This window comes from Schistocerca cancellata, chromosome 4 (assembly GCF_023864275.1).
Source record: "Schistocerca cancellata isolate TAMUIC-IGC-003103 chromosome 4, iqSchCanc2.1, whole genome shotgun sequence".
NCBI classification, from domain to species: Eukaryota; Metazoa; Arthropoda; class Insecta; order Orthoptera; family Acrididae; genus Schistocerca; species Schistocerca cancellata.
In genome coordinates, this window is record NC_064629.1 from 847386004 (window position 1) to 847399520 (window position 13517).

Consider the following 13517-nt stretch of genomic DNA (forward strand, 5'->3'; position numbering starts at 1 on the left):
ATCTAGGCGCCTGCAGTTATGAGTCCATTCAGAATCCTTTTCCACAGTAATCTATGAAACACGCTCGTTTCTGTACGCGCGCGCGCGTGTGTGTGTGTGTGTGTGTGTGTGTGTGTGTGTGTGTAAATGTAGACGTGTTCACACAAGAAGTGTCCTTCGGCTCAAGTTTCAATTGAACATTATGATACATATATATTGAATCTGAAATGAAAAATGTCATTTACAGATAATCATTTCGTGAGGCTTCCCTTTACCCACGTACTGTAACTTGTGTTATGCTGTGCGATTTTGTGTAACGTTTTTCTGAAACGTTATCTGTTCTATGGTCCTGCGTGGCAGATTGTTATAATTGTGAGGAAAAAAGGAACAACGCTTGGAGCGAGATCGGTTTGGCTATCTAACTCATCATCGCTGTAGACTATCGCCAACTGTTGCACAATGATTATCGCACAGCAAATAAATATAGATATGAGAATATTTGCACGTGATAAATCGCTTCCTGGCCTTAAGCATAGAAATACTTTTTTGGAAGCAGTCACAGAGCTAGGTGCCTATGAACTACATAAAGGTATTTTTTTTCTTCGGTAATATGTCTTTCTAATTTAACAAAGATTGGATACAAATCGCTGAACTGCAAATACGTTAACGGTATTTCATTTTCTCTAACCTGATAAATAAAGCATTTACCTTCTCTCTCAAACTGAGAGGATATATTTACATACTTACTTGCTCTCGGCTACATATTGAAGTATGGGTATATTTCCAATAGGACTTACTCGTGATTTTTACACAGAAAACCAACACAGAACAGTGATCATAGCACATCTGTTAGCACTAAACTCTGTTGTGTACAATTAAGGCCACAACCTCCGCGGTAGACAAACTATTGACAGGAAATTAAGTTTCACTGCTTGAAATGAGTTCCATTCGACGAGTGCTAAACATACCCAACTTTTTAAAATGTCTGTTTTATATTTCAAGTTCCGCAAATGCAGCTTCCTTTGCTTTAGAAACATGAGCATCTCTTTCATCACGGTATGAGGATTTTGCTCATAGGGCCATTGATTGCGATGAAAACAGCGAAGTAATTTCTTTCTTGTCACTTCTACACAGTGACTTTGTTTTTGCTTTTGAAACATATATGGCATGTCTTTCGTCTAAAGCCACATATTGTGAAACATTACATACATGGATGACCCAAGAAATTAATTGACAGGATACTGCACCATAGATATTTGTTTCTACATTTTGCTCTAGATTCATGAAACAATAAACCTCGTTATCAGAACTAAATGAAAAGTCACTTTCTGATTGCAGTACAGTATGTTTTCTAGAGATCCTTTACTCCAAAATTCAACTATTGGAATTTCTTAAAATGTTTTTCGAAATCTTTTTGATAATAATGTTGACTCAGAGAAATATTTATAATTTCTTTGAAGTATGTTTCTGTCTATTTCCAGATGGGGTGAACTCCAGAAAAGGAAAGAACACATGGTCACTTTTAAGATTAGTAAGTTGAGTTCAAAATTTTAAGTGGAATTTTGGTGTCATATGTTTATGGCCATGCATTGATGTTTCCTTTTACGTATTTCTTGTTGTTTTAAATAAATAACATGATGATGTATAGTACTTACTATAACACACAGTAACTGCGTATTTCATTTCTCTGCGTTTTGCTCACTGCATATTTACCCAATTTATGTAACTGCCTTAGATTTCCCTGTTTCGTAAGCTCCACTTTTTTTTCTTTTTGCTTCTTTGCTTTTGCATGACTGTTACAGTTCAAGTGACCCATTATCTACAAAGTCATTTTAGAGTATTCTTTACATTCCCACTTGATTTCGAGGCTAAAGGCTGTATATCCTTTCCTTGAGATGAAATGAAGCTCACAACTAACTGTTAGGCAGATTTCAGGTTTCTTTCGTACCTGAGTGATGAACTTCCTTAGGTTAGTTTGAGTTTCATTAAAAATACTACGTAGTGTGGGCCTCTAATACTTCATGTCGTTTGGGATCACATAACTTCGTATCTTGAAACCTTGCAACAAACTGACGCAGCAAACGTTTCTTTTGTTCAGTTAATTTCAAAATCTTGGTTTAAATTTATGTATGTACTGTCGCTCACAAAATAATTACACATATTTTCGAAACAATTCGTAGTTTACGATTCGGAAGCCCTTTCCACAAGACATTTCACAGTTAAAAAGAAGCAATATCTGTATTATTGCTCCTTTTCTTTCAGTGCCTGTGTTTCTAGACGAAACAGCTGCTGTATTACTATATCCCCAAAAACGTTCCATAATTTTCTGTTAGTGGCAGATACGACAGCAGATAATTGAAATTAGTATTCGGTAAGGTGAAAATTGCGGCGTTCGTCACGTCCTCGCCTTTATTATCTGCCTAGCTCTTTCACCATCTACTTCCCCCAGAATATCATTGTTTAATGAATCCCGCTTTAATATTTGAGCATGTGTATGATTTATCCTTTCTGTAAGTGTTATGCATGTAATTGTTCCCTTTATACACCTCTCATGGCTGTATCTGACAGCTATATTCAGCAAAACTACGGAACGACAAATGTGTGTAACTTTCAGATCTGGAACCGAGCTATGAATGTACACAATACTGCTACCTCCAAATTTTTGTCAACAAATACGTCGCCTTTCCTTAACTACAGAGATTTATTCATCTCCATTGTTAGGTAAAATTTTTGTCTATTTAAGGTTATGAGGGCTTGCGTTTGATTCATCAGCTTTCAGTATCAATATACTTATGATTTGTACGTTATATAAAAAAGGATTGGTCTAAGAGGTAAAACTGTGCCACAAACCAACGCAGCCATTTTTGTAAGAGAATCAGTGTGTGTAGCGTAACAGAGCTGCCACCTCTAAGCGGAACATCGATTCTAGCCTAGGTGGGCATTTGCTCATTCCGAGTTTGGATGACAGATACCGCTAATCATTCTATGCTACTTCAACCTTGTGTCAGAGTTTGTCAATGGTAGTGGCTGGCGAGTGAGGAAGTGCTGGTCGTCCGATGTTTTCGTGGATGAAAGGTCTGTACAATGTACTGGCCAGTGCAACTGTCGTAAATCGCTGTCTCGACGTAGGTCAGGAGAGCACGGGAAACATGTGGTCTTGAATTGTCTTGTTGAAAGATAACACCACGAAGATCTTGAAGGTAGGGACACTGGTCTTAGCATATCAGAACTTTAAGGCCAGCTTTCCAAATTAACAGCTATGCGAACCAGAGGGGATCATGCTGCGTACCTAGTGGCTACCATAACCTTCACACAAGGTGCTGGGCCAATATGACGATGACGAAGCAGCCTGGAGACATTAGTTCTCCTCGAAGTCTCCACTCATGGTTATGTCAAAGTCTGTAGTCAGAACGGGTACTAATCTGGAAAGATGACATGGTGCCTTTCCTGCGTCCTGCGATGTCATTGCATGTAGCACTGTCGACTCGTCTCTCATTGCTACTGTCAAGGGAAAATGTAAAAATGGTCGCCATTCCAATAGTCCTTTGCTCTCCAGACATTATTTGTGTGAATACTTGTTTTCCAGCAAACAAGCACTTTTACTGACTCAAGGTAAGATTCAGTATAACGTTGAGTATGGTCACCTAGAACCAATCGATTCTACAGGGTATTAGGAGTACAAGTGCAGATATTTCTACTGATGACCAAGGACAGTGTACTGAAAAACATTACTTCATATTTTACTTTATTTGCAGACTAAAAATTATAGCTCTTACGAGTAGTGCATCTTTATGTTGGTTAGTACCCCTAGGCACACATGTTACAAGCAAACTATTAATGTTTAGTTTCCCCTGGGCAGCGGTCAGGTATTGAAGTGTGTACGAATGGACGCAAAAGGGATAGTCTATACTGACCGGTGCAGTCCTCTTCGCGGCACCGTTACGACCACGCAGGAAACATCAGGTAGTAAATTTTGTGATGTGGTTGTGTGAAGACTGTTAAACGCAGGGAAAAGCAACTAACACACTAAAGTGGGTATGTACGAGCATTATGGTACCATTGATCACAATATCTGTACCTGTACCCCTAGCACCTTGTATATTCACGTGGCAGTCGTGGTATCACGACCCATGCTAGTAGCAACATCATGAAACCATGAATTGCAGTCTTGATATGCCATGATCCTGCACTGTCGAACTCTCCTACGTAAACGTTTCTTCTTCTTGCATGAGACATAACACAATCTTCACATAAACAGTCAGTATTGAAATGCTATTTTCTGAATGAGAAACCCACTAACAAATCTTTCCTTATGTAAACGGATTACTTCTAGCTACGTTGTATCAATTTGAAGTTTGTTGCTAGCCGTTATCATGATGTTGCTACGACGGGCGTTCAATAAGCAATGCAGTACTTTTTTTCCATTGCCAGTTTCGGTTTGAAAACTGCGAAATGTTGTAAAAATGCGAAATTTGTTGTGGGACATCGTGGAATATTCCTGCTTCAGCCCCTACAGTTTCATGAAGTTCCGACAGATGGCAGCGCTATACATAGCATTCAAAATGGCGTCTTGTAACGGTGTTCTGTGGAGGTCTAATGGCGAGTGGGACGAACACCATCTCTTTTATTTGTTTATTATTATTATTATTACTATTATTGTCATTTATTGTTGTTTCTATATGCTCCCACACGTATGTCTACGATCATTGTATTGGCCGCCATAAGACAGTGTTTTGATCAATCCCGATCCTCCTGTGTAACTTCCGGCAGAACGAAACTTTCTGGTCCTTCTTCCGACCCCACCTCAGACGGCGTTCCTCTTTGATAGGAGTAATGACCTCTCATTCACCAAGAATTTCCCGCCTAATCGCAAATCCTCAAGCATTCGTTTGGAACGGCTAACGCAATATTTTTTTTATAAAATAATTCTTCATTCTGGATATTTGCTTTAATAGTTTACAATGACGCTGTGCAGTACTCAGAATTAATGTTATTTAAAATGGCACCTTCCGTAGAAGCCTAAGAACTTAAACAAATGTTTAGGTGTGAAAACTACTTACCAGTAGTAGGTTTAGGAACAGTACTGGCACCATCTACTTTAAACAGCACAATTTCGCTGGATAAGTAGAAAGGCTGACAAACTTTTTCAAGTCTGGAGCCACATACAAGCATACAAACAGGCAATAACCCAGCTACTACCTTAAAGATAAAGTATTAAGTACTCCAGTGATCACGTTACTCGAAATAGTAGCCGTTAAAGAATTTCTTTTAGTTTTCTAGACTCAATACAATAACATAATTTTTGTTCAATTCAAACTATTCTAGAGAAACTGTAATTCGACAGATTTTTTTGTCAGTTGCAAAATAAAAAATAATAACTGAATAAAGTGACACACTAACTGTCGATTCACTGGGACTAGACTATTTCTCCCAAAGCTGATGGATATTACTTATTTCATGGCGATCTCGATGACGCAGCACCCTCGGTGACAGCGACTACTGCATCCCAACTACCTCGTTGCCTTTGACGTCTGTCTAATCTGTTTATTTCGAAAGCGCCTTAACGTGAGTTTGGAAGCGTATAACCAAGTGGCAAAACCGTGAGCGGGTCGGCAGTACTATTTGTAACCAGTTCAAAAATGCATTCGATGTCCAGTCAACAGCTGTATTAACTCAGTTGGACAGTTCCTCGTGGATACACAAAACAATATCCATCGAACGTGGTGTTGAAGCCAACCGCGGTTAGATCTCACGGAGTTTCTTAGCGTGTTACAGGCTTCATACTATTGCCACTAGTTAGTTCATACACTCCTGGAAATGGAAAAAAGAACACATTGACACCGGTGTGTCAGACCCACCATACTTGCTCCGGACACTGCGAGAGGGCTGTACAAGCAATGATCACACGCACGGCACAGCGGACACACCAGGAACCGCGGTGTTGGCCGTCGAATGACGCTAGCTGCGCAGCATTTGTGCACCGCCGCCGACAGTGTCAGCCAGTTTGCCGTGGCATACGGAGCTCCATCGCAGTCTTTAACACTGGTAGCATGCCGCGACAGCGTGGACGTGAACCGTATGTGCAGTTGACGGACTTTGAGCGAGGGCGTATAGTGGGCATGCGGGAGGCCGGGTGGACGTACCGCCGAATTGCTCAACACGTGGGGCGTGAGGTCTCCACAGTACATCGATGTTGTCGCCAGTGGTCGGCGGAAGGTGCACGTGCCCGTCGACCTGGGACCGGACCGCAGCGACGCACGGATGCACGCCAAGACCGTAGGATCCTACGCAGTGCCGTAGGGGACCGCACCGCCACTTCCCAGCAAATTAGGGACACTGTTGCTCCTGGGGTATCGGCGAGGACCATTCGCAACCGTCTCCATGAAGCTGGGCTACGGTCCCGCACACCGTTAGGCCGTCTTCCGCTCACGCCCCAACATCGTGCAGCCCGCCTCCAGTGGTGTCGCGACAGGCGTGATTGGAGGGACGAATGGAGACGTGTCGTCTTCAGCGATGAGAGTCGCTTCTGCCTTGGTGCCAATGATGGTCGTATGCGTGTTTGGCGCCGTGCAGGTGAGCGCCACAATCAGGACTGCATACGACCAAGGCACACAGGGCCAACACCCGGCATCATGGTGTGGGGAGCGATCTCCTACACTGGCCGTACACCACTGGTGATCGTCGAGGGGACACTGAATAGTGCACGGTACATCCAAACCGTCATCGAACCCATCGTTCTACCATTCCTAGACCGGCAAGGGAACTTGCTGTTCCAACAGGACAATGCACGTCCGCATGTATCCCGTGCCACCCAACGTGCTCTACAAGGTGTAAGTCAACTACCCTGGCCAGCAAGATCTCCGGATCTGTCCCCCATTGAGCATGTTTGGGACTGGATGAAGCGTCGTCTCACGCGGTCTGCACGTCCAGCACGAACGCTGGTCCAACTGAGGCGCCAGGTGGAAATGGCATGGCAAGCCGTTCCACAGGACTACATCCAGCATCTCTACGATCGTCTCCATGGGAGAATAGCAGCGTGCATTGCTGCGAAAGGTGGATATACACTGTACTAGTGCCGACATTGTGCATGCTCTGTTGCCTGTGTCTATGTGCCTGTGGTTCTGTCAGTGTGATCATGTGATGTATCTGACCCCAGGAATGTGTCAATAAAGTTTCCCCTTCCTGGGACAATGAATTCACGGTGTTCTTATTTCAATTTCCAGGAGTGTATGTTGCGTAGCAAGCGCGTAAACACTATTTTTGCTGGAACGTTCCATACGATGTATGAACTCGAAATCCATTTTCTACATACACTTGCACATCCGCGCTCACGTTCGAATCACGACACGTACACAATATCTAACTGCTAAAAAAAGTTTGTACTCGGACGGCAACGCACTCGCGCTTGCGAACCATTTATCATTGCTATCCCAGCTCTGGCGTACCATTGTGCACCGTTCTACCTGCGTCGCTAGGTGAAAAGCCATGTGTTGGCTGTTCCATTTACCTTCCCTAACTGACTTCCAAGTTTTTTTCCGACTGGTATTGCTTTCGTAACGTACATTCTTTCTTACTAAGAGGAAATTTACACATCTTTACTATGTCTTTCTAATTTACATTTTAGGTTCCTTACGTCAGCTCCATTTTGATATCAAACACAACATTTACAATAAATATTCAAATCAGCCACCTCGCTGTCTCCACGAATCGTCAGGTACCTACAGAGGAAACAGCAGTGCTTAGTATATATGCCACAACTTCACACAAAACATAAACATCGAAAATAAATCAGAATTTGTTTCACTGTATTCAGTGTAATTGTTACTCTCTGACAAAATTTTCTGTATTTTTTTCCAGTTAATTCTACATATACCGTCTCTCTTAGCACCAGAAGCTTTTTTTTTAACAATAATTTCATGTCGCTCAATGGGCTGGTGCAAATCTTATTAATTGCAGGCTACTTCGGCGACTTTTGTGTCCCAACCCTGCCCCAGTTATCCAACTGGGGAAAGGGGACATACTGTTTAGGAAATTTGTTTTAAATTCCTGTGGGACCAAACTACTGAGGTCATCGGTCCCTAGGCTTACACATTACTTAATCTAACTTAAACTAACGACAACACGCGCACCCCCCCCCCCCTGCGTCTGTGGGGGGGGGGGGGGGGCTGCGCGAACCGTGCGCCATAGACCAGGCGGCTACATACTGTTTAACCACATGTCATTTCTGACGAATCTCCACATCATTGAGAGGCGAATGCTAGATCAAAGGCAGGCTGAAAAATCCTTGGTCCGACCGGGATTCTAAAAACGAGAATTTTCTTGTATAACTATTATTATCGGCGTCATCATGGTTGTCATTTTTATTTACGTTCTATCTGCCACTGGATAAAAGTATCCTGACGACAACTGGACATGTAAGTAGCTAGTTGGTCGTCTAGGTCATTTCTTATCCAAGTGTCCAATAAAATATTTCCTTAACCTATTTTATTTCAATTTGTGATGCTAGGTGTCCCCCTACTTTACACAACCACTTATCGTCGCGATCCACTTAACAAAATGTGGAAACAGTAATAACTTGTGCACTGAAAGGTGTCCATGCAAAGTTGTGACACGTAAAATAGTGTTACGGACAAAACACATTTAACAATTAATTCTCAACACAAACTACCTTGCAACAACGTTACAGCTTTTCAGTTTGTTTCCCTCCATCCTCTATGCGGGGCAAAATGTTATGTAACTTCACTATTCTTGGAACGTACGTTCTCAGAAATTCAACAGTAAATCTCTTCTTGATCAACTCCGCTTTTCATATAGTGTCTGCTTCTGGAGTTCGAAAAGTTTATTCATTTTTCTCTCGTGCCTACGAAACGAACCAGTGTGAAAACGATCTCGTATTTCTTATTACCAGCTGGTCATGATCCTTGACTGACCAACACTGTCTAAGAACCAGTCATCTAGATCTTTTGTAAGTTCATTCCTTCTTTTACGAACTTCATTTTCTTGGATTCTTCCAATTATTTTTAGTCTGGATTCTTTCATCCTTACAGCTAGTTTGATTTGGGCACCCAACTTACAATGAGGTAACAAAAGTCGTGGGATACCTCCTAACAACGTATCTGACCTCCTTTGGCGTCGACTCCAAAAGAAATACTGCCTCTAAAGCCGTCCATGACTGAGATAGTTTTGCCGGTGCAGGATGTTGTGCATGAACTGACCTCTCTTGATTAAGTCCCATAAATGTTCGATGGGATTCATGTCGGTCGATCTGGTTCAAAATGGTTCAAATGGCTCTGAGCACTATGGGACTTAACTTCTGTGGTCATCAGTCCCCTAGAACTTAGAACTACTTAAACCTAACTAACCTAAAGACATCACACACATCCATGCCTGAGGCAGGATTCCAACCTGCGACCGTAGCAGTCGCGCGGTTCCGGACTGAGCGCCTAGAACCGCTAGACCACCGCGGCCGGCCGGTCGATCTGGGTTGCCAAATCATTCACTCTAATTGTCCAGAACTTTTTTGAAACTAATCGCGAACAACTATGGAGTAGTGATAAGGCATCGTTGTCTGGGAACATGAAGTCCATGAATGGCTTCAAATGGTCTCCATGTAGACGAACATAACCATTTCCAGTCAATTATCGATTCAGTTGGGCCAGAGAATCCAGTATGTTCCATCTAAACACAGCCCACACCATTATGGAGCCAACACCAGCTTCGACTGAGCCTTGTTGACAATTTGGGTCCTATGGCTTCGTGGAGTCCGAGCCAAACTTGAACCCTACCATCAGCTCTAACGAACTGAAATCGGGACACATCCAACCAGGCCACGGTTTTCCAGTCGTTTAGAATCCAATCGATATGGCCTCGAGCCCAGGAGAGGCGCTGCAGTCGATCTCGTGCTATTATTACGGCTCTTGAGTCGGTCGGCTGCCGCTATAGCTCATAGCGCAAAATTTGGCCGCGGTATCCTAACGGATCCGTTCGTCGTACGTCCCGGTTTGATTTCCGCGGTTGTTTCACGCACTGACAACTTTACGCAAACGCCACTGCTCTCGATCGTTAAGCGAATGCCGTCTGCCATTGAGTTGTCTGTGCTGAGAGGTAACGCCTGAAATTTGGTATTCTCAGCACGCTCTTGCCATTGTGTACTCAAAATATTTCATTCCCTAACGATTTCCAAAATACAACGTCCCAGCCGTCTAGCTCCAACAACCATTCCGTGTTCAGAGTCTGTTAATTCCAGTCGTCCGTCCATAATCACCTCGGAAACATTTCACATGGATCACCTGAGTCCAAATGCCAGCTCAGCCAATGCACTGCCCTTTTATACTGTGTGTACACGATACTATCGCCACCTGTAAATATGCATATCCTTTCCGCTGACCAGTCATCTGTAGGGCTGTCAAACAACAATCGAAATTTCCTAATGTTTAAGCGAAATATATTTGTTTATGTTCGGGGTGAAGTCTTTTTGTCCTTATATCAAGTGTTAATCCTTTGCAGGTTCTCCTGAATTTCACTACTGTTTTATGGCATTGCTTTATCCCTGTCTACATCATCATCTACGAACAGCCCTAGGTTATTTGTACGTAGACCAGCCGGAGAAAACATTAGTCACACCCGTAATAGAGCACTCTGGTTGATTTGAAACGCTGTATATAGTGCAGTACAGGCACCAAGAGAGCATCGCTGATGTAAGTCATGGCAGTGAGGTGGTGTGTCTGTGCTAGTTGGTAATACCGTATCAACACAGTAATCTTTGTCGACGAGGAGGCGTAGAAGAGTTGTTTCGACGTGCGATGTCTAACGTGTCTACAAGAACTGGTGTACCACTCGTAGCCACGTAACACCACACTAGACCTAACCGACTGATGACCACAGATGTTAAGTCCCATAGTGCTCAGAGCCAACTAGACCTAACAGATAGGAACCAGAGACGAGTGCTACACCTTGTCGCTGTCGATGTTAACAAATTTCTCTTGTTCGGAATTACTTTTCTTACGATAGTCACTCTGCAATTTATATCCTCTTTACTTCCGCGATCATTAATTATTTTGCTATCCAAATATCACAAATCATTTCCCTCATTTAGTGTCTCATTTCCTTATATAATTCCCACAGAAATACCTGATTCAGTTCGACTACACATAATATCCCTTGTTTTACTTTTCTAGATGTTCATCTTATAGCCTCTCCTCAAGACACTATCAACTCGTCTTCCAAGTTCTTTGACGTCTCTGACAAATCTGTAACGCCAGCACCAAACCTTGAAGTTTTTCTTCTTCGTGATCATTAATCCCTTTTCCGAAAGTCTCCTTAGTTTCCGTTAATCGTTACTGTATGTAAGGACTGAATAACTTTTGGGATAGGCTAAAATCCTTCCGCCCTCCCATGCCCTTTTTCTCTTGTAACTACAACCTGTTTCTGCTCAAGTTGTAGGTAGCCTTTCGCTCCTCGTGTTTTATCCTTGATAACTTCAGAATGCTTGGACAGATGCATCAAACCAGTCTTTGGACTGAAGATCGCAGCAACAACATTAACTTCAGAATTCCAAGAGTATATTCCAGTCAACATTGTCAAAACCTTTTTATAACAGTACAACTGCTTTTAATATGGGTTCTCTTTTCTTCGACATTATTAAAGCAATGGTTCGCTAGCTTCATAGCTGTCAGCATGTGCCTTCTTTCGTATTCGAAGTATTACATCCTTCTTTAAATCTGAAAGTATTTCGTCTTTTCTGGTGTACCCCACGTAACAGGTAGAACAGATTTGTTATGGGTGGTCTTTTCAAGCTCCGAATAATTATATGGGGATTCCTTCTACTCCAGGTGCCTCGTTTCGACTAAGCTCTCTCAGTGCTCTGTAAAATACTTCCCGCAGTATCATTTCCCTCATCTCATCATCATTCACTTCTTCTTCCCTTTCCGTAATGTTGCCTCCAAGAGCTTTAACTTTCCTATATCCGTGCATTGTTCTGCAGCTTTATATTTCTCTTCTACTCATTCTTGCTTTGATATGTTGCAGCCTCTGTCAGTTTTATTTTTAAGACGTCGGTATTCCCTGTCCTACTTCTCTTGCTGCATTTTTACAGTTTCTCCTTTCATCAAATAAATTTCATATCTCGTGTACGATTCAAGGATTTCTGCTGTGTCACTGTTTCAAATTTCAAAACTAAACATTCGTCTTCAATTGTATTTCTCTTGCCTATTCGAATCAGTCGTTACCTAATGCTCCCTTTGAATCATTTAACATCCATATATTATGCACAGCCCATCTTCTTAATTTTATATGTTTCTGTCATTTCTCCAGTTTTAATTTGCAGTTCACAACAAATGTATAACTGGCCACACCTACTCCTTGCGGATATTTTGCAGTTTCTAATCTCCTTTCTAAATCTCTGTCTTACCATTATGTAATCGTTCTGAAACCTTCCGTTGTCTCCATATCCCTTCCTCGAACAAAACCTTTTTTCAAGGTTTTCTTAAATTGTGGTCTCTGGAAAAATTCTACCAGTCGGCTGTCACTTTCACTCCCTTCCCTCTGTCCATGTCTATTATTATTTTTATTTCTTAAATGTTAATGACTTTTATATAAAATCCTTTAATAGTCTAGATCGCAATATTCTTGTAATCACCGATGACATCGTTGACTGAGAAATCGGCCAACTTCAGATCTATTAATAAAATGAGTGCAGTGTCTGATCACGCAATATGTCTCCACCCAATCTTGTGATCAGACACTGCACTCATTTTATTAACTGATCTGAAGATAACTGATTCCTCAGCTGAAACTAGTCATCATTGATTGATAAATATTTCGGTCTGGACTGTTAAAGTATTTTATATAAATATCTTTAACGTTTAATATTTTCATAGATCGCTTGTCTGCACCCTGACTATGTCAGGAAATAGCATTTTTATTTCTCATCCTGTGCCTATTTTCGTATTCCAGTCTCCCTTCACAATTAAATTTTCATCTCCCTTAAATTTCTACATTATTTATTGCGCCTCATCATATAATTTTTTCTCTCTCTTCTTGATCTACAGAGACAATTAGCACATAACTTATCTGGTGGGCCATGCTCTTGTGCTAGGGTGATATTTTCACTGTGCTGTTGATAGTATTTTACCCGCATACCTATCTTGACGTCCAATGTCAGACACACTCCTGCAGTACTAGTATTTCCATTTGTGTTGATAATCCTATATTATACTGACCAGAAATTATGTTCTTCCTGACATGGCACATTACTAAACCCCACTATATCTAACTTCAACCTATCCATTCCCCCCTTCAGTTCTCCAACTTGCCTACCTAATTAAGGAATCTAGCATTCCAGGCTCCGATACTCAGATCTCCCTTTATTTTCAATTATCAGCATCTTCCTGTGTGGTACCCATTCGGAGATCCCAATGGGGGATGTTTTACCTCCGAAATATGTTACACTGGAGTATGCTATCATAATAAGCCACACAGTAGAGATGCATATCCTCGGGAAATCAAAAGACTACAGTTTTCCCTAGTTTTTAGCAAAA

General features: G+C 41.9%; 1 protein-coding gene across 1 annotated transcript in view; it reads left to right on the forward strand.

Moving 5' to 3' along the window:
• LOC126184468 (uncharacterized) overlaps nucleotides 1-13517 on the forward strand; it is an 818298-nt gene that overhangs the window by 775925 nt on the left and 28856 nt on the right. Inside the window, exon 9 of the mRNA XM_049926859.1 lies at nucleotides 1461-1510. Within this exon, the coding sequence (XP_049782816.1) occupies nucleotides 1461-1510 (50 nt within the window). The remainder of the gene's footprint in view (nucleotides 1-1460; nucleotides 1511-13517) is intronic.